The 24,755-nt window shown below is 39.2% G+C and overlaps 3 protein-coding genes across 3 annotated transcripts; 1 reads left to right on the top strand and 2 right to left on the bottom strand.

Moving 5' to 3' along the window:
- The first annotated feature begins 1,071 nt into the window (after positions 1 to 1,071).
- On the top strand, positions 1,072 to 6,600 carry zgc:92912 (uncharacterized protein LOC436805 homolog). The gene is made up of 5 exons (XM_031299633.2): positions 1,072 to 1,864; positions 2,838 to 2,985; positions 3,321 to 3,479; positions 4,007 to 4,058; positions 4,610 to 6,600. Coding segments are annotated over exons 1-5 (378 nt in total). The 5' UTR covers positions 1,072 to 1,862; the 3' UTR covers positions 4,627 to 6,600.
- A 1,631-nt stretch (positions 6,601 to 8,231) lies between these two features.
- tapbpl (TAP binding protein like) lies at positions 8,232 to 12,637 on the bottom strand. The gene is made up of 8 exons (XM_031299629.2): positions 12,267 to 12,637; positions 11,508 to 11,720; positions 11,153 to 11,422; positions 10,845 to 11,045; positions 9,963 to 10,130; positions 9,779 to 9,882; positions 8,725 to 8,950; positions 8,232 to 8,491 (listed from the first exon to the last, which is right to left on the bottom strand). Exons 1-8 carry the CDS (start codon positions 12,310 to 12,312, stop codon positions 8,424 to 8,426), a joined length of 1,296 nt encoding a protein of 431 aa, XP_031155489.1. The 5' UTR covers positions 12,313 to 12,637; the 3' UTR covers positions 8,232 to 8,423.
- A 4,713-nt stretch (positions 12,638 to 17,350) lies between these two features.
- c1r (complement component 1, r subcomponent) lies at positions 17,351 to 24,191 on the bottom strand. Its single transcript, XM_031299627.2, has 11 exons — positions 23,919 to 24,191; positions 23,127 to 23,340; positions 22,129 to 22,306; positions 21,550 to 21,690; positions 19,400 to 19,605; positions 19,144 to 19,291; positions 18,727 to 18,861; positions 18,556 to 18,624; positions 18,257 to 18,462; positions 17,956 to 18,170; positions 17,351 to 17,714 (listed from the first exon to the last, which is right to left on the bottom strand). Exons 1-11 carry the CDS (start codon positions 23,942 to 23,944, stop codon positions 17,351 to 17,353), a joined length of 1,902 nt encoding a protein of 633 aa, XP_031155487.1. The 5' UTR covers positions 23,945 to 24,191.
- Positions 24,192 to 24,755: the final 564 nt, after the last annotated feature.

Raw genomic sequence — 24,755 nt, 5'->3', positions numbered from 1 at the left:
TCATATGCAGTGGTTTCCTCACATTGGAGAAGATGCAGTTTCCTTTCAGAATTGTCAAATCTATATTCTGAGAGAGGGAGTAATAAACAACTTCCAGATTAGGTTTCTTATGGAAGCCTTCCTTCCCTTGTTAATAAAGTTTTATATACAGGTCACACAACAAAAGCCGGTGGCTCTGGTGTTTCCTCTCTGACCGCAGTGAACTTGTGATTCTGTCCAGTGTCCAACTTTACATTAGTATTAAAACAATAGTCAATCAACAGAAAACTGGAACTGGAAACAATTTTTTATAGCTGATTAATAGTTTAAGTCATTAAATTCATGCATGCATTGCATCTTCCATGCATGTAAATTAACCCAAATCTTTGGTCCCAGCTTCTCAAAAATTAGGATGTGCTGCTGTCATTTCATAGTTAATTTTGAACTGTTGGTTTAACATAACAAGTTATTTGAAGACATCCTCTTGGGCTCTGAAATTATTTTTCTTCACTATTTGATATTTTGACAAAGCATTTATTAAACCATTAACAAATTAATCAATGATGCAAATGTGCTTGATTTAATTTGGGTTATTAACTTCCTACACAAGTTAGTTAGTTAGTGAGTGAGTTAGTTAGATAGTTAAAAAGAAATAACTTTCTTCCTTATGTGTGGAAAAATAACCAAACAACTAAGTAAAAACTCTGCATCTGCATGAAATCCAAAATTAGCACATGTTGTTATTGGTAGCCTAGGTCTATTTATCTTTTAAATTAAAAATGTAAACACAGGAATGTAAGAAACTGTAAGACATGCCTACTGTAATGTTAGTAGGCCTAATTAAAGTAGATAGTGGAGACAGAAATGGGAAATGAATGCTATCCTGACATGTAGACCACTTCATGCCACCCCTGCATAAGTCAGTACTCCACTTGGGCCACCCCAGACTAAAAAGTGTGGACACACCACTGCACTGTGTAGGCATCCACTGTACCGCAGTGTCGTCCTGCCGCCCTATCCGACAAAGAGAGCTGCAGTACTGCAAAGTGTAAAGGGAGAAAGAGAGAGAGAGAGAGAGAGGGAGGAGGGGAGGGGGGTACCGCACTGTCGTTACGAGTCCAAGTGGAGAAGGCAGGAGGAGAGACGCATTATTGCAGTAGCCTACAGTGCCACAGCACTTCACACGGGCGAAACTACCGCACTTCCCACAAGACGCACCTCTGTCTGCGCAGGGAGAACGCGAGAGAGAGGTGGGGGTGACAGAATCAAAGACGGACAACTGATTTCTCATGACTGGACTTTTTATCCCTTCATTTTGAAATTGCACGCATTTGCAAGTATCTTAGTAGAGGCAACTCAACAACAAGCCAATCAGTGCTGCGCTGTAGCATCCAGGAGCAGCTCTATAAGGACTCAGCATCGCCCGGAGGAGCTGCATGCAGCCCTGCAAGAATATGAGCATCCGTGGATTTCTCTTGAATGGATTACTAATTTAGAAGTACTTTTCTCTTGAGCTCGCATCGCTTCTCCTTCACTTCCTGCTCTCCAGTCCAGTCACACAGTGAATTATCACCCGGCCCGTTTACGTGTGTCGGTATATTGCGGTACTTTGCTGACGACTTGCAATATAAATGCATCGCTAGAAGATCGGCTCCACTGCGCCAAGACCCGCTGCCTCTGTTTACTGTTAGCACTTCAATAACTCTGCTTATTGAAAATTTGGACTTTCGTTTGGACCAGTGACTAGAAATTCTCGTCTCGTTTTTTTCTGTTTTCTTGCAGTTTTTTTTTCTCGTGTTGTACTTCAGACCCTCCCTCTCCACCTCACAGCCCTCACCCCCTCCTCCGCTGCCCGTGAGTCAGTTCAAACAGCTGCATAGAAGATGTGAGTATTAATGCGGCTTTTCTGCTGCGCTCTTTTCACAATAGCAACATTAAAAATATCTCTGCTCTGGATAAATAGCATATAGGCTATATAGCCTACTTTAACCAGTTTATTTCCTTTGTGGGGGTCGAAAACTGAACTGATTTCTTTCAGCTTGATGGATTTTGCTGACGCAAGTGCAATTTTCCGTCACACCATCACTAAATTATGTATTCAGGGGTTGACTGCTGTCACTGTTAAGTCTTAGGTAGAGTTTAATTGAGTTTTTAAAGATAATTTTACACCATAGATTTAAAAAAAAAAAAAAAAAAGAATGCATTTGTTACAAAGCATATTGTGGATCAGAGTTTTTAAGGTCATGTTGAGGAACATTCATGTTAAATGATGGTTCACGAGGTTAAGGCATTCTTGTTCCTTATCTGCTAAATTATTTTGTGTATGTGATTTGTATAATTTGAATTAAACTGTCCATCAGGTTGAGTCAGTGGCTGCTCTCCCGAGGAGCTTGTTTGCTCAGTTTTAAACCTCCTGTACCTCCTCTTCCCCCTGCTGAATTAACCCTTTCCCCTTTTCCGCAAATCACTCTCCAGCTTCCGCAAATCACTCTCCAGCTTTACCTTTTCTTCTCAGTCCCACCCAACTCTCTTTAATCAATCACAAGAACTTACCTTTTTTTCATCCATTAGTCAGCCAGGACTTTGTTTCTTTGCTTCCCATCTGTGGCCTATTTCTTTCCTCCAATTGCCCCCCCCCCTCCCCCCATATATGCAGTTTTCTCCTTTTTCTACAGTATGTGGTGGCTTTATCTGTCCTCTATAACTATATAGCTTAATTTGTTCCTGTACCTGATAATATTTTTCCTATTAGATTAAAGTGTTCTCTACATGCCATAAACATGCATCAGTTATCAGTAATACCAAATGGTCCTCTTTACTCCAACTTTCCTCTTCCTCCTCCTCATGCTACTTATCAGGTCTGCCCCAGATGCCGCTGCTCCAGGTGGAGCCCCCGGTGCTCCGGGAGCCCCTGGTGCAGATGGAGCCCCAGGCGGCGCACCTCCTGGCCCACCCAACACCTCCAGCAACCGCAGGCTACAGCAGACACAGGCCCAAGTCGAGGAGGTGAGCTGGACCGGGCCAATCTAGGATTCTGGGACAGAGTTTGATAAAACATGCAACGCATCAATATTAAAGCAGTTTAATCATGAAATATCTGGACTTATTGTATGTGCATAGTCCTTATTCTAGACCAGAGACAAACAAGCATGTAAAATGCTTTGTTGTAGCTCTTATGTTCTCTGGAAAGGTGTGGTTTTCTTATTTACAAATGGATTGTGACTACTTATTTACTTTCATTATACTCCGATAGCTTCCTTTCCTTTAACCACGCTTGTCATTCTTTGTCTCTCCTCCCCACCACTGCCAAATGCTGTCTCATCCTTACCGCTGTTGGCTAGGTGGTGGATATCATGCGAGTGAATGTGGACAAGGTTTTGGAAAGGGACCAGAAGCTTTCAGAGCTGGATGACAGAGCGGACGCTCTCCAAGCCGGAGCCTCCCAGTTTGAAAGCTGTGCAGCTAAGCTAAAGAACAAGTACTGGTGGAAGAACTGCAAGGTGGGCACATTAGTGTGGGTCCATTAAACAGAGTGTTGTTACTGTAAGAAACTTACAATGTAATCTGAGTCTGAATTAACAATATGCCTATTTTTGTATGTGGTGAATCAAGATATATATAGAGCTAGTAGTGTCAATAAGATCCTCAGCTTTTTTTTTTAAAGCATTGAACAACTGTTCATGCTGATGTGAGCTGAGGCGAACAGGCAGTGTCTGTTATGGGGATCCTGCTCTCCACTAATCTGTTAATGAGCTGCTGTGGAAGACTGAGCAGATGCTTTGAGGAAAATGGGGAAAAAGAAGTCTGTTTGTGTATGGTTTTCACTACATACTCAGAAATACACAAAAGATTGCATATTTAAAGCACAACAATTGCAAAGAATCTTAAGGTGTTCAGATGTTTTGTTTTGTTCAGTTTTTTTTTCTTTTCTGTTTGCAGGCATTTGACTCCACACATAGTTCCAGTGTATCTTAAATTCCTTTATAAAAAGTCCCATTATAGTAAATGTATTGTTTTCTCATTTCAGATGATGATCATGATGGGTATCATCGGAGTCATTGTGGTTGGAATAATATTCTGTAAGTAGCATTTTGATACTTATACAGATATTGATTGGTCGATTGATTGACAGACAGACAGATAGGATGCTTTATAGGCTTTTATAAACAGATACAATTATTTTAAAAAGCAGATAAGTGTTTTCTCTCAGCAGCAGAGGAACAGATATACAAAGAAAAGAATCCTCTGTAAATGGCGATTGCTCATATGGTTTTAGTTAGTCAGTATACAATTGTTGATGTGCTGTTAATTTTACAGGAAATTAAGACACAGAGAGACAACACCAACATATTTGTATTTCTGCCCGAACAAGCCCATGTCTGGCCTGCTTACTTCTGCTCTGATTGTGAAATATTCATGACTTCTAATTGAAGTAAATGTTTATGATACTAGTTTTACCAATATTAAAAACAAACATGTAAATACAATATATAAGGAGAGCTGACTCAGCTGACTGTCCTCTCCTTGTTTGTTTTAAGTGATGTATTGCCAGATCCATTAGACTAATGACTTCCTCTCTCTCTCTCTCTCTCTCTCTCTCTCTCTCTCTCTCTCTCCCCGTCATTCGCAGTGTACTTCTTCTACTGAGCTCAGCCCATCAATACAGATGGATATGGACTTGAGAATGATATGAAAGGGAAGAGAAAAAAAAGATACCCAAGCGCCACTCCTCCCCTTTTATCCATCCTCTCCTTCCTCTCTACACACAGTCTTCCATCAAACCATCTTGCACTTAAACATGACAGTAGTGTTTATAGGTGTGTCTGCTCTCTTTGTCCCCCTCTCCCTCCCTTCTTGTTGCTTTCTTCCACTGTTTTAAGTCTCACTCACTCTCTCCTGTCTGCACCTCATGTATTATTGAAGGACGCAGCAGGCGGAGTGAAAGAGGAAGAAAGCAAGGGAAGGAGGGAGAGAGAAAATTCTTGTGACACGGAAACACACGGGGCTAAGCCCTCTGAACGATGCCATGGGGGGAGATGTACAATGTACAGAATGTGTGCAGGGAGATTGATCAAGAGTTTGCAGTCCTTTCTACCACAGATATACGCCAAAGCTTGTTGATTTTACCTTTTTTGAGAATCCTACATTTGTAATTGATACTGACATGCCTAACTAACACAATCCTTCTCTCACAACTGCTACCATCATTGCTACTTACTAATACAAGGTAATGTTAGATTAAAATTAGGAGCATTTTTGTTGTATGTGTGTGTGTGTGTGTGTGTGAGTGTGTGTGTGTATTGGTGATCCAAAGCATTGTAGCCAGTAGCTTTTTCCGAGTTTAGCTGATAGGCTTTTATTAATAATAACTTTTTTGTTTCCTTTCCTGCCTTACTTTCTGCAACGTTCAGTAATGACAATGAGAGAAAAAGGGAAAGAGACTGTGTGCGAGTATAAGGAAAGGAAGAAGTGAGTCACGGAAAAGTAATAAGCATTCTTTCCTGGTATTAATAAGACAAACTTCCTAAATGCTAATTTTGGACTGATAAGCAATTATTGATAAAGTCGTATAACTATGCTTCATTTTACCTTGGCTTTTGTACCACAGGTGGGGGCAAAATAGTAGTGTTATGCTTAGTGGCATAGGGATATGCACAGCAAAGCAAACAGCCACTAACAGACAATCTACACGTGAACTGACCCAGAGGAAGGTCTCTTAACTCTGACTTGGACAGAGTCACAGCCATAGACAGATGAATGTGGAACATCACATTTATTGTAAAATAAAATTTGTTTTGGAAGTTGTGCAGACAAAGTGTTTGTTTGATTGTTGTTTAAGTTGGCCTGATCTTCAAAAAGCAGGAAAATGGGAGAAAGGACATGATTTAGAAACCCAGAGCCAACTGGCCCTCCCATTCCTATCCCCTTCAGTCACATTAAAACAGACTCCCCTGTCACCTGCAGTATGGTAATGGCCAAAATGAGGTGTTCGTTTCTAACCTGCATGGCAAACCGTGTCCATAGTTTTGCCTATTTGTGTGATCTGTGTATCTGCCATTTCTGAATCTAACTGCCGATTGTACATTTTATTTGGTTAGTGGTTTAAACGACTTGTGTATAATGTCTTTCTGTTCTGATAATTACTGCTTATGCAATGCAATGATGCTCAAGAGTTTGCCAAATGGTGTTAATTTCATTTGCTTTTGAGATAAAAACATTCAGAGATGGCAAACAACTGCTACTATAATGAAGTGTTAAAAACATGTAGTGGATATAACAATAGTACACATAGCTCAGATTATGATCCTGAAAATGTGTTTACAAATTCTTTCAGGTTTTTTTTCGGGGGGGGTTGTTCGATATAAAAGAAAGGTTATTTTCCTCTCTTCGGACTGATTTTGAGGGTTGATAAAATTGAGATGCATAAATGTAGCAGTTAGTTATAATTATCTGATGCTATTGTGCAGCAATATTATTAGGTAATTATCACCATATAAGATTTGAGAACGTGTTTTGTGATTTACAACTTGGAAATGCAGTTAAGATAATGCAAATGGATTTGCAGAAACAAATGCATGCTTACCACTTTTGCTGATGCCAATAAAGAAATCATCAAAAGAACTGAGTGCTGACCTTTGTTATATTCTCGACATATTGAGCCACATTAGACCTTGTTAGAAAATGTTTTTCTGCAATCTGCTACACTTCAAGTAACGGTAGCTTTCTTTTTACTATATACAGATTCTTGATTTATTAACGAGAGCTTTAATCAGTTTCCAGATGTACAAGAAATCTACAGATATACAGATAAAGTCAAATACCTTAAACAATGTTGCTGAGTCACAAAATCATTCACTGTGAAAAGTAAATTGCAAAAAGAGTAATAATATGGACATCACACACAAAAACAAGCAATAAAAACATAGTCTACAATTAAAGTGCTCATATTATGCTCATTTTCAGGTCCATAATTGTATTTAGAGGTTGTACCAGAATAGGTTTATGTGGTTTAATTTTCAAAAAACACCATATTTTTTGTTGTACTGCACATTGGCAGCTCCTCTTTTCACCCTGTGTGTTGAGCTCTCTGTTTTAGCTACCGAGTGAGGCATCACACTTCTGTACCATCTTTGTTGGGAGTCACACATGCGCAGTAAGTACTGCTAGCTTGTCAGTTACAGAGCATGAGGGAGTGCCATGCTAGCAGTTAGGTGAGCATTATAACGTGTGTGACAAAGTGACGCACGTTTGTCACGGAAGTAAAGGCTGGACTACAATAGAGCTGTTTGGAGCAGTTTGTGAACAATGTTTTCTCTGGAAGATGGTAAGTCTCTTCAGGATGGACTTTGGGCTTTTTCACTTTGTAAACTTACACTCACCTAAAGGATTATTAGGAACACCATACTAATACCGTGTTTGACCCTATCCTATCAATATGGGCCAACATTTCTAAAGAATGCTTCCAGCCCCTTGTTGAATCAATGACAAAGAATTAAGACACCACACACCAATACACCACCACCACCACCAGCCTGCCCAGTGCTAAAAAGGCATGACGGATCCATGTTCTCATTCTGTTTACGCCGAATTCTGACTCTACCATCTGAATGTCTCAACAGAAATCGAGACTCATCAGACCAGGCAACATTTTTCCAGTCTTCAACTGTCCAATTTTGGTGCGCTTGTGCAAATTGTAGCCTCATTTTAGTGGAGATGAGTGGTGGTGTAGCCCATCCGCCTCAATGTTGTGCGTGTTGTGGCTTCACAAATGCTTTGCTGCATACCTCGGTTGTAACGAGTGGTTATTTGAGTCAAAGTTGATCTTCTATCAGCTTGAATCAGTCGGCCCATTCTCCTCTGACCTCTAGCATCAACAAGGCATTTTCGCCTAGAGGACGGCCGCATATTGGATGTTTTCCTTTTTCAGACCATTCTTTGTAAACCCTAGAAATGGTTGTGCGTGAAAATCCCAGTAACTGAGCAGATTGTGAAATACTCAGACCAGCCCGTCTGGCACCAACAACCATGCCACGCTCAAAGTTGCTTAGATTACCTTTCTTTCCCATTCTGACATTCAGTTTGGAGTTCAGGAGATTGTCTTGACCAGGACCACACCCCTAAATGCATTGAAGCAGCTGCCATGTGATTGGTTGATTAGATAATTTCATTAACATGAAATTTAACAGGTGTTCCTAATAATCCTTTAGGTGAGTGTATAATGTGCACAAAAATATATATAACATAAAGGAAAGGGGAAAAGCCAAAAAGCACAATATGAGCACTTTAAACAAAATGAAAACAGAGAAAGCCTAGGAAAGTTAAAAGAACCAGTGATAGCTTCTAATGAAATCAGTAATAATTTACAGACTCACAAATGACACAAAGGAAGTCTCTCTGGGCTCAGATTCAAGTCAGGAGTATCTACTACCTCTACCTATACTAACTTATCTCATGACCTGGTAGAAGAAAAGCCCAGTGATGATCAGGAAACCCAGAACCCACCAATAGGAACCTGCAGAGTGAAAGAGACAGAGAACAGTTAAGGGTTTGTATGCAGGGTTGACATTAATTATTAATGCAAACCGACAATCTCAAGACATAACAAGTTTCAGTTTTAATGTGCAAAATAAACTAAAATTTCTTTTATTGTTCTGTTTCTCTCAGAAGCAAAGCATGTTTCCCAAAATGTCAAACTACTCCTTTAAAAATCCAGAGTTAAACAACAAACAACAGCGACATTAATACCTGGTTCTGGACTTTCTACCACCAGACTGACTGAGAGAGGAGCGTCCAGGGCCGGATGGGACACCCTGCAAGTGATTTTAGTTCCAGGGGAGACACTGGAATGCACAGTGAGGTGAGATGACAGGGAATAAGTCCCATCACCATGCTGCCGATGGCTGGACAGAGAGCCCTGATCTGAAAGCACTGTTGGCTCTGTGTCTGTAGGAGAGAGGGATAACCACTCCATCTGAAAACCAGAGAATGATGTGAATCAATCAATCAATCAATCAATCTGTGGTTCAATTTGTATAGCACCTTTCACACAGAGCAGTGCACGTCAATGTGCTAGGAATTGAATGACACGCTGATTTTAAGACAGCCCAAATGTACACAGTAAAGCCGTTTAAGACCAGTACAAACAAGAAATAAAACTAGTGAAAATGTAATATAAAACCAATAAAATAGATATGAGACAATAACAACAAAAACAGATAAGGGGGAGTAAAATATTTTAAAACATGAATACAATCAAATAAATGATATAATATATTCAATAATGGCATAATGTAATGTGTTCTCTCCTTCTGGTCCTGGTTAGTACGATACGATACACTTTATTGTCCACGGGGGGCAGCACAGTTCTGAATCAATAATAACTGATTTATGACTTTTGTTTGGAGTATACCAGTTCGGAGCACATTGCTATTGTCTGGTCTGCTGGATATAAAAGCATGCAGAAGTCCCTCTGTCGCTCAGAGAGAGAAATGGTTGCACTTGATTAGCAAGCCACCAGCACAGTTACTTTGAGATTTACCTCAATGTAACAAATGTAAATGCATATTAGAATTTTGCTAAATCCAAACAAATAAACACACAATGAAATCTGTAATGGGCTATTTATAAGCTTGCTTGTTCTTTTACTAATAATTATTAGTTTTTGTTGAGTGTTTGATTGCTATATATATATATTTGCTTCATTTAGACTTAGATTAATCTAGTCATTTATTTTGCCTTTATTTGTTTAGTTTACTTAGTTACTTAGAGTAGCCCTTCTAAGAACACACTAGTTACAGACCTGAGCATCCAGTGGATAGTATTTAGTGCAGTGGCAGCTCAGCGTCTGAGGTGACTCGCTCTTCAAAATCAACCTCTCCTCTGAGAGTGAAACATGAGGTGGTTCTGAAACAAAGAGAAACACAGGAAGAAATGAAAGACATTCTGTGGATTTTTCTAAATTGAGAGATTAGGGTGAAACTTACGAATAACGTTGAGATGAATGACCTGCTGGGCATGGAAAAGGTCAACACTGACAGTACAGATGTAGGTCCCCTCATCCACAACCTTCAACTTGGTCAGAGTCACAGAGGCGTTACCCTCACCTACAACCTGGGCGGCATCCACGCTTGAGCCCCTCCTTCCTGCATGCACTGAAAACAGAAAATAAAAACAGGAATTGACAAAACAATCTTAACTCAAGGTCCACTTTCTCGCTTGTTCTGGAGCTTTTCACCATACTAAGACAGCATTTTGTTCAATATACTTCACTGAATACTGTGCTATTCTTGTCCTCTCTCATCTGTATGTTTTGTGCAGTTTTCTTACATTTAGCCGTGGCTCTTAGAAGTAGTTGACAGCCTCAGAGCTTGTGGTCTAACAGAACAATCCAACATTTATTGCCTTTGGACAACCTATTCATTGTGTGATTAAGAGGAATTTGTTCAAAAGTAATTGAACGCACAAACTGATGAGACTATTAAATAAATATAATAAATTATAATTACCAACATCATAAAATCAAATAAACTGTATTCATGTTATATGTGTGTAACTTTCACAATTAAATGTTTGTTTGTCTCAGTTACCTCATACATTTATTAGGTCTTTTGAAACCATACAATTTTAAATGTTTTGACTTATTTTGATGCATTAACTTTGTGTTAGACCAAAGGTTTCAAGTCAACAAACGACAAATGTGTAGAGTTAAAGTTTTTTTTTTTATGTCAAAACATCACCTTGGCAAGGCTTCTTTTGTGATTGTGAAATTTGCCAACATTGCCATAAAATTGGCATTTAGAGTTCATTTGCATTTTGCATTTAATTGCATTTGCGAGACTGGGCACACCTGTTCACACAGCACTTACCCACTGTGCTCCCTTCTACATCATCCAGCCTCGTCTTCATTTCAAGCACTTTCCACCCTTTTCCCCTGTGCTGCAGTCGCCATGCAATGCCCACGTCCTGCGCTAAAGGTATCTCCTGCTGCTTGAAGCCACAGTTTAGGAGAACATCACCTCTCAGAGGCGCAGTTACAGACTTTATGTGGGAAAACACCAGAAAAATCACTGAGGAACAGAAAGCAAAGACAGCAGGAAAAAGCAGTGAGAATGATGTTATCAATGGAAATGATTCAATGCAAAGATGAAATGTGATATTAAACTCTGGCTCTCACCCTCAGTCATAAGGGTTCCCGACTGGCTAAGAGGCAGACCCAGTTTTTTCTGTATGAGGGTTGACTGGTCCTTGTTTACCGTCAAAGTCTGCAGAATCAACGCAGTGCTGAACTCAACTTCCTCCACATTAAGAGAAACCATGAAATAAGCTGGTTCTGAACTTTCCTGGGATCCATGAAGAGAGTAACGGCTTATTTCGCACATCACCTCCTGTTCATTGCAGTCGGCATGGAGCAACACATGAGCATTGGGGATCTCAGGTGATGACACTGCCAGAGGGATGAGAGTAAGAAGTTTAACACAGGTTGGGCTTATATTACACCAAACGTTTTCTGTAGAAAAGGCAGTGAAAACCTTTGGCTTCTAACAGGATGGCATCTGGGTCAGGGATTGAAGGCGGGACAAACGGAGTGAGGGTTTCGAGGGATTCGTCAGGAGCCACTGCGACATCTCTTAAGACAAGAGTGGCTGGAGTACGTGTGAAGACTGTGCCACCTCCCATTCCACCCAGTCCCACTCCCTCCTCCACCAGGGTGCAGGAAAGTACCACATCTGCAACCCCATCACCTAAGAAACAACAAAAAATCAAAAGTCTTAATTTTTCATCTGGAGTGAAGAGTGACATTGTCTTTAACTTTGGTAAAAAATTAAAGACAATGTTCTGAGACTTATTGTTGTTTGTTTGGTTGGGTTTAATTTAAAAGCAATTGTGGATTTCCAGTGTAATTTACTTTAACAAACTTTTTTTAAACCCAAGTAAACATTCATTCATCGTTCATTATTAAAAACTTTTGTTCATATATGTTGAACTGTAAACTTGCCTTTAGACTTATTTCATATTTTTGCATGTTCAGCTGACCTCCTATGCACTGCCTAAAACATTCTAGGTTCAGCTATTCAGCAGTTAATTTGAATCAATCAATAGAAGTGTGCAAAATGAACACTGTATATTACCTATATTTAGTGGCAATTAATTAAGCATAAACTCTATCAGACAATGTGAAATGAAATAGTTTATAACTGAGCGTGACAATCAACTGTATTAGCCTATTTACTTATTATTTATGTCCATCATTCAGTGCTGCAACAATAGCGCAACATTGAGGCCCTTACCACAAACGCCCGTCAGGAAGTATCCAAACAAAATTACTATCATCATTATAGAGTCCAGTTTCCGTGTTTCTTTAAATTCCGAGAGTTATAGGCAAAGTTTAACGTTAGTCTCAGCAGGACAAAGTGGAAAACTGCTGCGAACACAAAAGCACCACCGCACTTTCACTTTTGATTTCAACGACTACAGCTCATTGCATCGCTACAGTATTTTACAGCATTTTCTTCATCCCATCCCACAATAGCTGTACATCAATAAATAGTATAGCCTACTCTAATAGTAAAGTCTTAACGTAGTACAGGAGCTGAGACCCCTTTTTCGCCGTCGGGAGCATGCGCGGAATGCAGCAGTGGAAGAGAGAAAGTGAAAGACAGCAGACAGGATCGTCCAATGAGAGAGTAGCAGGGTCATGGGTCATGAGTCACTATGGAAACAAGCACCAATGTCCGTGATTCACCGAAATCCCCATCCCTCGGTAAGATCGTTTTTTCATTTTAGCCTAAATTACAAAAAGGAGGATGACATTTGTGGTCGGTCAGTGTATCTTTTGGTCATTCAATTTTCCTTTCATAAACAGGTATTAAAAAACAAAAAACGAATGGTTATATTAATTATATTTAATAATTATATTTAATAATACATCATTTGAAAATTGAAATACAAGGCGTTTTTTCCTTTTCATGGTCAAAAGGGGATGAGAGAAATTTAAAATATGCTTTGATTTTCATTTTCTATTTCATATAACAAAAAATACACTATCTATATCACTACAAAACAGAAATGAAAAAAAGGCCTGTTTTTTTAATATTCTGAAACCTTGTCATTTCCAAGGCAACAGCGCCAGTGTACCAGTGTTGCTTTCAGCACAGGCTAAAATGACTTTGGATTCCTACTCTTAAGTGATTTTAGACATGGCGAAAAAAAGCCCTGTCATGTGCAGAAATCAATGTGCGCATATCACAGGGAAGTGGGGGTGCAAGAGGATTTTCTGCCAGAAATGTGAGGAGATTTTGCGCTGAAAATGGCTCAAACATGATCTGACCATAGACTGTGGACTCATCTGACACCACGCTGAAGTTAGCTTCTGCTTCGCAGCGTCTGATTCTGAAGTTGAGGGAAACTTGTACCCCAACTTCCTGAGCGACTGATCATCCGTTTTTTTGCACCTCTTTACATAAATATGGCTATGAAATACATCCTGAATGAATAAATGAGGCAATACATATAAAGATACATTAGTCAATATAGTTCAATAGCCTAAATACATATGTTTTACTTTTATTTATTTCAGGGGACTTTATTTTATATGTAACGTTAACATTTATTTCCCTATTTGCATGTTATATTTAAATAAAGTTTGGTTACCTTACAGACTCAGACTAAAAGCAACTAGCTAGCCTCCCTGGCATAGTGCATCAAACCATATCACTATCTGCCAAAGGAAATAAAACCTTAACACACCCATGAATAAAACACGAGCTCTGCAGATTCGTCTGATACCCAGCTAATGTTAGTTAGTGCGGGTCACACTAGCTTCACACACGGACCAGAATCAGTCAACACCGGGGACCCGGGTCACAACCTATGGTCACAACTGGCTGATGGCTAGCTGCTACTTGAAGAAAACGGCAGCAGCTAGACCCAGCACCGGAGGTCTGATCCCCGTGATCTGATCCCGAACCACCTGTGACTCTCCACCAGATCAGCAAACTCAACGGCAGCAACAGGATTTAATTAGACAATGCCTCAGTCATTTGTATAATCAAACATACACGTTCAGAATACTTGTAATACAAGAGATTATTGTCTGGGGAAGTTTAATAGAGATATCTGTTAGTTAAAATAGTTTCCCTCTTCACCTGTAGTGTCTCTTTAACATAGGCTGCAATGGGAAACTGGCATTACTGATTTCAGTATTTTTCAATACTTTCCACCACTTGGATTTCTTAGGACTTGTTATGTTATAGAGGAGACTTTTATGAGACTAGGACTGAATTGGCCATAACAAACACCATGTTCGAGCATAGGGTGATTCATAAGTGTACTTGGTACCTGAACAACTCATGGTAAAGATTGGTGATAGACTTTGTGGTCCTACCATCGGATCTGTGGCTGTATGTCTTAGACACTCATCTGAATCTGCTTATTTCAGTCATTTGTGTTTCAAATTACATACACAGCTGCACACCTAGCAAATTTTGCATAATCTTTAGAACTAAAAAAGTTTTTTTACAGCTATGTCTGCATGCAGGTTTGTTGTATATCATATAGGATGACCAGAATGATACACAATAGGAATTGCACTGTGAGGATTTGTAGTTTGTGAAAAAAGTCGGAAGGACTCAATTTGTGCAGGTCATCAATACTCAAGTCAACACTGATCTTTTGTTTTGAATAGTGTTTAATATTAGGTTTCAATATGACTCTGTCCGTCAGAGAGTCTTGATAGCAGCCTGAGGACGCTTTAATATCCAGGTGTGTTAGGGACAGCTGGATCAGGTAGCCCTCGGGAACCCAGACGTCCCATTGCCTCAGCAGGTTGGGAAGGTAAGGCCGGGGATACTGACGGGACTGGACCTCTCCATGTATTGCAGACCCAGAGTCGGGCAGCTGCCAGCACTCACTCACTGACCTGGAATTGTGCATAAACAGAGAGCGTTGCAAACAGAAAAAGAGAACACACAGAATTGCTCTAGTTTTTTCTATATGGTACCCTTATAATCAACCTTATAGTACCTTATACATGCTGTTGTGTAGTTCCACACTTATAGTTATGTATATATACTGAAATTTATATTTATTTTTCAGATGGAAGTTCGTGAAAAATTTAAATCTACGCAAACATGCAACATGAAGGTTAAATAAATTGACCAAGCTTACCATATAACACAGTAGGACCATCCCATGTCTGCAATAAGTGTTTCTCTGCGTAGCTACAGTTTTAGGCAAAATATCTCCTGCTCTAATGGACCGGCTGTGGTTTGTAGTGTTTTGCAGTGGAATTTAACCTCCATGATTTGTTTGTCATGGCAAAAATAAATCAAGGTATGAATTGTAGAAAAACAGGTCAGATAGTGGCTTGAAGACTCTGACTAACCGAACTAGAAGAATGACAAGTAAAACAGAGTTTGTGTACAGTCAAACGTTCCAGATTAATAGCACAGTGCACAGTACAGTAAAAACACAAACTAGGCAATGGAAGGAGAGCTTTCTGTTTTTTGTGAGTTTATGAATAGAGATGAAGTAACTAGTACTTACAGTATGTAGTAGTAATTAACAACAATAGTGGCATCTGCCACAGTGGTGTAGTCTACGTGATACGCAGGTATACGGTATCACGTATAGCCACTAAGAAAGCTCCAGGATTTCCATATGCCCACTTAAAAGTGCACAATGGCATGTAACAACACAGTTTCCATTATAATATTGATATATTTTGAACTGTCATCTGTGTTTTTTGTCTTCGCATAGGCTAAATAAAGGTATTTCCACCGTAAATTGGTGCATAAAAGTGTCAGAATGCAGGAAATGAAATCTTTGACTTTTCTATGTTATTGTAAATGTTTTTATTTTGTTTTTATTGTTTTATTGTGGGTCAAAGATGTGGCATGTCAATTATGGTGTCCAAAGCATATTCATAATGCAAAAGATAAATATAAATTTAAAAAAACTACATCATATTACTCAACTCTCCCCTCTTTACTCACTTTTATAGGTATTTATTGCAAAAAAAATAAAATTCAAAGAGCTATTGAGCTCAGAAGTGCCAAACTGTCCATCCTGGGTAACGTCCGGGCTTAAAATCTAAGTATAAAAATGTGACCAAAATGTCAAAAATAATAAGAGCATTAATTATCTACTTTGGCATAATTGTGTCGATGTTTGCAGTGATACATACAAATATAGTAACAATCCTACCCTTATTTAAAATGTTACTCAAGAAATACTTTTGTCCTTACTTTTGGATTTCCCTAATGTCCTTCCTGGGTAACAGACCTTAAAATCCATAAATTATCCATAATGCAATTGCATAGTCATGAAATATGATATTACATCATAAAGAAGATTTTGGAGGACCCCAAAACATCTGGAGAGTTTAGTAATTCTCTCTTAAAAAAGTTTTTATTTTGCTTTTTCGGTCACTGGTGCACTATGTCCAAAAATCATGTGTCTTTCTGGATAACGCTAATAAAACGTATTTGATGTTTTGATATTTAAAAAATGCCTATTTCATGTGAAATCTGGCATTAATGTTTTAAGGCTAAGATATATTTTAGCTGAGTATGCAATGTTTGACAGAGTTTTGGTGGGAAAATCATGTTTTCGTCCTTCCTGGATAACGAAGATCTTCTGTTACCCAGGACATGTCCTCTGTTATCCAGATTGGACATGTTAATGAAAATAGTTTTTTATTAGTATTTGTCACTTTTCAAGCATTGTGTTGATAATGTTAGATTATATTAATAAAATAATATGTATTTATTTAATCTTTTATGGCATTTTTGCATTATGTCATTCCTGGCTAACGGGATGTCATCCTGAGTAACAATGACACAGTCAAGTCATTTAACTCAGATTTTCATGGTATATTACACAATCATGTTTTCCTGAGCTGAGTATACAATACAAACCTGATAACCTTTACTGTAAAGCATTTTAAGACATCTTTCATAATTTTTCTGTTTTTGGCATGAAATATTGCGTGACCAAAATCAAACGATTAGCCCATTTAATTATAAATACCCAAATATATCATATTAATTGTGTTAAAAATGTTGGTTTTTTTTGAGCAGTGCGTGTTTGGTTAGCTGTAACTATGGATATGCCTAAACATTTATATGCTAAAAAGGTAGACATTTAATATTTTTTTTAAATCCATTCCCGTTACCCAGAAAGGACATTTTTCATGGAATAAATCACATGATTCATCAAAAAAAATTACGTTGCATTTCTAAATTAAATTCCTGTTGTTGAGATGTATATAGAACACTCTAATAAAAATAGAAAGTGCTTGAGTTGGCATTTTTTGACACTTTCATTTATTTTCAGATTTTAAATCCTTATTCGTCTTTGACCCTTGTACATTTCAGTTCTCCTGCATAGTCTTGTTGATCCAGTGCATGTAGTTGGTGACTCTGGTATAGACTCCATATGTTCCCTGCTTTCCACAGTCAACCCCCCAGCTGACAATCCCAGCAGCCCAGAATCTTCCGTCGTCCCTCAGGGCGTAGGGGCCTCCATTATCACCTAGGCAGGAGTCCTGCCCACCTTCAGGGACTCCAGCACAGAACATGTTATTTGTCAGTCTTGGTACATTGTCCCTTGTCTTCTTCAGTTTACTGACTGAATTACTGCATGTCTCTTGATCCACCACAGGGAGGTGCATGTACTTCAGCTTATTTGTTAATCGTGGGGGGTAAATTTTCATAATGCCAAAGCCTGACACCAGTCTAAAAAAAAAGAAAAAAGTACAAGCAGCAGTAATGGTGAACTCAGCAAATCAGAGTCTCCTGTCTACACGCTGAACAAGATTCACATGTTGGCACAACAAGATAAAACAGGTATGAAAAGAGTAAAAGGCAAGATGAGATGATTGATAAAAAAGATTATTAAAAAAATATTTAGAAAAAAATATCCTTTGGAATGGATCATATAGCATTATGAAATGAAAACTCTCAGTTGTTTCTTTACCCCATCTCGCCAGTGACGTATGTGGCACCCTCTGCTGGCAAACATATTGGTATGATGGATGAGTTGAATGTGATTGGGTCTTGCAGTTTGATCAAGGCAATGTCATGGTTAAAGTCTAAACCGTTGGTGTTGTTGAATTCAGGGTGAATGTGGAATGATGCAGCATACACAGGAGAACCCATCAGGGTTTTAACATCAGTAGGTCCCATGTAAATCTGCAAATCAATAGCATAGGAGGAAATAAATGTCAAAGATGCACAGTGTTCAAAAACACAGATAATACCTGTAGTAGAACACTCACCCGTACAGTCTCATTTGATACTGGTTTTCCATCATGTGTTAGGTCAGTAGCTGCAGTCATAATCCAGCGGTCTCCTATCACCATGCCTCCTCCTCTTCCTCCATCTATATTCAGTAGCACTTGCCAGGGGATGGTATAGTCTGGAGCGTCACTGCCTCCAATGATCCTCTGATAGGTAGAGATGAGTTTTGTGGGCTTGCCACAGACTGGATGAGACAGACATAAATTAGGTTCACACAGACACATACTTAATGTTTAAGTTCAAGCATCCTGAATTAGATATCATACGGTCATAATACCAGGTATACATGTTGGAGTGACATTTTGGTTGGATCTCCACTTTCTGTCTGCTTCACAGGTGAAAGTAACTGAAGACCAGAGGGAACAAGATAATGGCATTTATTTTTAGTTTAGATATTAGAGATTATATTTTCATGAATAATATATATTTTAATATATAAATATCTCACCATTAACGCCACCAGGGAGAGTGTAAAATGGTTCATTACAGTGATACTGAATAACAGACCATAACTGATTCTGAAAGCCAGACAGGAAGATCAACCCTCCATTGAGCAAAGGTTCAGGTTCTCCACAATCAGTTACTGCAGAAGAGCAAAACAAGGACATATTCATATTTTTCCAGTGAAAGAAAAAAACATCAAACAATCATCAGCTTGTTTCCTCGGTCACAAGTTTCATAGATTTAATCTCTTAAGAATTATTTAGTTAAGATAGGAAACACTCTGTGTTTGGCCACGTTCTCCGGAAATGGACATTTAATCACATTTAATTTAATCACACATCTACAGTTGTAGATCTCTTCAGTTATCAATTGTTACTGTCAACCAAACAAAAAAACATCTCTCACTCCATTTGTCCCTCACTGTATGTACTGTAGTCCAGGCTCCAGCCGCGACTCAGGCCTTCAACATCAGTGTGGTAGTCCAGTCTGACAGTGTTGGAGTTTGTAGCTATCAGGCCTGGACTCTTTCCACCACACAGCTTCATGGGCTCTCTGTCTGGTATGGTCACCTACGAGGGGAGGAGTTGTACTAAGTGTATTTACATAAATGGAGGTATATCAGAATAGCCCTCTTGCCCCTTATTGTCATTTGTTGCAAGGAAGCCCGTTACCAATACCTGCAGCCAGTGACGTACACAGCTGGGACCTTGTTCAGTGTCTATGCTATCTATGTGGAAGTTGTCAGTGAAGTTGAGAGTCACAGTTAAGCTGGGCGCCACGGTGATGATGTATAAGCAGGACAGCAAAGGTGGTGAGGGGTGAGGGTATCTCGGACTGGCCAGATGTCCCTCATTATTGTCAAATATATGACCACCACAGGATACTGGAAAAGGAGCAAAGGCAAGTATTATTGTAGAAAGAAGAAGCGATTGAATAGTTCATTTCAAAATGATTATTTTTACATTCAGCATAAATGCCATGCTGTAACTACTGACTGTGAATGAGATTCACCCTGAGACACTGAAGGCTCTGGACAATGTTGGACTGTCTTGGCTATCACGTCTCTTCAGTGTGTGGAGGTCAGGGACAGTGCCCACAGGATGACAGACAGTTGTTGTGGTTCCCATTTTTTATAAAACGGGGACCGGAATGAGCACATTATCCCCCCTAACCCTTTGTAAGCCATTTTTGGCATTTCCCCTGACGCTAACCTCCCTGTTGCACTGAGGCGGGCCCTGGCATTTAGATCTTTGCTAGCTCGGAGACTGATCTTGCTCAACTGGAAGCTTTCCCACCCCCCTACACACGACCGTTGGATTAAAGAGGTGCTCGACAATTTGAAGCTTGAGAAGCTTAGATCATCTTTGAAAGGCTCTTTTTTTCGACATTCCTAGAGACATGAGACCCTTTCCTAGAAGTCGTTGACTCCCTCAGCTTATCTCCTGACTTGGAGGACTGAGCTCCTTCTGGACTGCTCCATTGGACGCCAGCTCTTTTGGATGTTGTGTGTCCTTACTGGTGTGTGTTTGTCAGTGTGCATGGGTCTGTATTGTTTGTCCCTGTCTGTTTTAGACCTGAACTGGGTTGGTTCAGGGGACTTGAGGGGAAGTGACATACTGTTTTCACTATGCTTTGTTCACCTTGACCTATGTTGTACGTCAGTTACTGTTAAAATTTAAATTAAAAAAAAGTTGGAAAAGAAACCCGGAGGGTATGTTTGTTCCAATTACCAGGGTATCACACTGTTCGGTCTCCCTCAGAAAGTGTATTCAAGGGTGCCAGAAGGTTGTTTTACATGTTGTTTTGTGGACATAGAGATAGCTTACTACCCTGGACTACTACTATCTCAGTCCTGAAATTACCATGAACAATCCTGTCCTTGTATAACCTGAGTGAGAGCTGTGTGTATTCTCGGCAGGAGGTTAAACACGTTTTCAGTTGGTGTTGGGCTCCGCCAGGCTTGTCGCTGATTCTTTTTGTGACTTTCATGAACAGGATCTCAATGTGCAGCCGAGGGGAGGAGAGTGTCCGGTTTGGAGACCTCAGAAATGTATCTCTGCTCTTTGTAGATGAGGCTCTATTGGCTTCATTAGACTGTGACCTTCAGCAAGCACTGAGATGGTTTTTAGTAGAATGTGACGCAGTCGAAATGAGAGTTGGCATGTCTAAGGCCATGGTTCTCTGCAAAAAAAACATGGATTGCTTCCTTCACATTGGGAGTGAGTTACTGCCCCAAGTGAAGGAGTTCAAGTATATTGGGGTCTTGTTCACAAGTGAGGGTAAAATGGAGATCGACAGGCAGATTGGTGCAGCGTACTAGCTCGTTGTGGTAAAGAGGTGCGTAGATAAACTGGAAGGCAAAGCTCTCAATTTACGTTCCAACCCTCACCTATGGTCATGAGCTTTGGGAAATGATCGAAAAAATGAGATTGTGGATAAAAGCGGCCAAAATGAGTTTTTATTCAGTAGGGTCACTGGGCTTACTCTTAGAGATAGGGTAAGAGGCTCAGACATCGAATAAGGGGCTCGGAGGAGTAGGGCCGCTGTTTCTTCGGTCAAAAGGAGCCAGTTGAGGTGGTTTGGGCCTCTGATCAGGATGCTTCTTTTGGAGGTTTGCTGGAGAGATTATCTATTGTATCTGGCTTGGAAACGCCTCCCCAGGAGTTGCTAGGGAGAGGGACTGAACTGCCTTGTCTAGCCTGCTGCTGCTGTGACCCGGCCCCGGACAAGTGGCAGAAAATTGATAGATGGATGTAACTACTGAGCTTCACAGGATGACACATAAAGTTACATACAAAGAAGCGTGAATTCACTATATGATACTCACTCAAACAGGTGCGCTGGTCTAAATGAAGTTTGTAACCATGGTGGCAGGAGCAGCGGTAAGAACCAGGGGTGTTGACACAGATCTGAGAGCAGAGTGGACCTGAGCCATCTCCAGGGTCTGGTTGGGAACACTCATCCATGTCTGATAATGAGAAGGTCAGTAAAGGGAGAACCTAAACTAAAGATTAAATACTAAAGCTATCTATGTATATTTATATTGTTGTTTAGCTTATTTTTAATGTACACATTCAAAGTAGTCTCATCTTAAGCTGATCAACACAAGATCAATATTGTTATAACATCATATTAGAGACAAATCTTGAAGCTGCTTAATGAATGAACAAATCCTAGGACACAATAACAGCAGTCATGGCGAATTCACTTCATTCATTCAAATAGATTCTTTAAAAGTTTTGATGTTCTTATTTTCGGTTTAAAGAGATACTGTTGTTACATGTTTATTGATATTAATCATACTGACCAAAATGGCAAGTTATTTATGTTTTAAGGCAGAATTTCTCTTAAAGGTTGGAGGACATAACACATTGGAGAGAAGATGGAGTGACCAGAAAAGCTGTACCTATTGCCTTGGAGGTAGCAGAGAAGCCAATGTGCTGTTGGAGTTCTGGATTGAAGTCACTTGTTTGGAATATGAGAGTCAGTTTGTTGCCTTGAGAAAGGATCGGCTCTTTGCCTGGGTGATCAGTTGAATTTTCCTGGCCACAAAACTTCCCCAAGACATTTTGATCATAGAGAACCTGAAAAAAGGAAAAGAGTAGAAAGGACATAAGACTATCAATCACGGTGAAGCACTTCCTTACAAACGCAATTCCATCAAAGGTCAGTTCAAGTGAGTCTAACTTTTGCTGAACTGGGGCTACAAGTGACAATAACACTGAATGCTAAACTATTGTTTGCCATTTAGCTAAAATATGTAATATGACAGTAGCACAAGTGAAGAAAAGTCATAAAGTCAGCAAAGTTACCTAGTAATGTGTCTTATACAACAATATTTACTTAAAGTTTGCTAACATTAGCTATCATTAGCCACCATAAGCTATCGGTCATCCCAGACCAAGTAAGGCTATAGCACCAGATTCAAGAGCAATGATTTTAAGATCATTGCTTAAGATTTAAAATGTTCATTTGTAAAAGGAAGAATCAGTTATTTCTTCTTTCAAAAGTTGGTATTGCTTTACGCAAAACACTGAATTGCAAAACAACATTTGTGCTTGAGGACAGGATACACTTGAACAGCGCATCAAGGGCATCAAACATCAAGCCTGAGTCAAGTCCTTTCTGCATAAAAAGGAGTTGAGTCTGACATGAGACCCAAGTCCTAAACAACTCCAAATATTCACTTTGAGTTAAAATAATTGCTATGTTCTACCATCAGGTTACTGTATATCAAACTGGATGACCAGACAGATACAATAAGAATTGCTCTGTAATGAGTTGTAGTTTATAAAAAGAAATGACAGAGTACCTGGTTACAATTCAAGATCTCAATTTGTGCAGGTCATCAATATTTCATTCAAAGTTAAGTGGGTTTCAAGAAGGTTTCAATATGACTCTGACCGTCAGAGAGTCTTGATGGCAGCCTGAGGAAGCTTTAATATCCAGATGTTTTAGGGACAGCTGGATCTGGTAGCCCTCGGGAACCCAGACGTCCCATTTCCTCAGCAGGTTGGGAAGGTAAGGACGGGGATACTGAGGGGACTGGACCTCCCCATGTATAACAGATTTAGAGTCCGGCAGCTGCAAGCACTCACTCACTGACAAACACAGAAACCTGGAATTGTGCAAAACAGAGAGAGTTGGCATTATGGTGCTAGTCCAAAGTTGATGCAAACAGAAAACAAGCAAACATAGTGACGCAAACATTTTTAACTTTTGCAACCGCATACTGTTGCTTTAGTTTTCTATAACTATTTCAATACTGCTAATTAATGTTATACTGTAACTTTACTGCCACTTTATTGCTGACTTTATTACTATTTGCACTATTTAATACTGCTGGATACCGTTACTGTTTATGTTATAACTTTACTGTCCCTTTATTGCTATTTGTAACTGTTTGTAGGCTACTTTTACCCTATTTTTACCTTATTTTTTTTTTACAGTATTGATACAGAGGTTGCAATCTTGTACTAATACAATAACAATAAAGATATTCTATTATATATGGTACTTGTCTTTGAGAAATGTATCACTTAAATAATCAACCTTAGAAAACTGCTCATAGACAGTGCTGTTAATTCCACACTTGTAGTATGTGACTGCAATTTATTTTCAAGGTAGAAAATTAATGAAAAGTAAAAATCCACTAAAACATGCAACATGAAGGTAAAATAATTTGACCAAGCTTACCATATGACAGAGTTGGTCCATCCCATGTCTGCAATACGTTTTTGTCTCTGTGTGGCTGAAACTTTGTACAAAGTGTCTCATGCTCTAATGGACCAGCTGTGGTTTGTAGTATTTCGCAATGGAATTTAACCTTCATGATTTGTTTGTCTTGGCAAAAATAAATGCAGGTATTGTAATTGTAGAACAGGTCCTATAATGGCTTAATAACTCTGACTAACTAAACTAGAAGAATGAAGAGTAAAACAGAGTTTGTGTACAGTAAAAAAAATTCAGCAATTAGCAGCAATATACAACAGTTGCATTGAGTGCAAGGTGGATACTATCATCTCTGCCAGAGAGAAGATCTGTGACTAATCTGAGAAACATAAGGCACATTTAACTTTTGTGTTGTCTTCCCGTCAAACATATAAGTGAACTTTTTTTGACCATTTTTTAAACGTTTTTGTTACTTTTTTCAATGCTTTTTTTGTATTCATATGACATTATACCTACTTTTTGAGTTTAAAAAAAGCAGAAATTATGAATTATTTTGACTAATAGTTCAGATCAGAGGATGTTGAGTGAACCACAATTTATGTCAAAGTTTAGTCAGGAGACTTAAAACCATTTAACATTTTTGCAAATGCTATGAAATTGAATAAAACACCCAAAATCCAATGGAAGTAATCATTCATTTTACCTGTGAAGAATGTTGTATCGCTTCCATTCCATGTACATCCATGCATCCAAATTATTTTTGGGCAACTTGGTTGAAAGAAACCCATATTTTGGATATAAAAAACTTTGAAAAGGGGTCAGATTTGACCCAAAGACAACACAAGGGTTAAGTCTGTATTG

Source organism: Sander lucioperca, chromosome 10 (genome assembly GCF_008315115.2).
Source record: "Sander lucioperca isolate FBNREF2018 chromosome 10, SLUC_FBN_1.2, whole genome shotgun sequence".
Classification (NCBI taxonomy): domain Eukaryota; kingdom Metazoa; phylum Chordata; class Actinopteri; order Perciformes; family Percidae; genus Sander; species Sander lucioperca.
The sequence above is the reverse complement of the archived record's forward strand: the minus strand, read 5'-3'. Positions and strand labels throughout refer to the sequence as shown.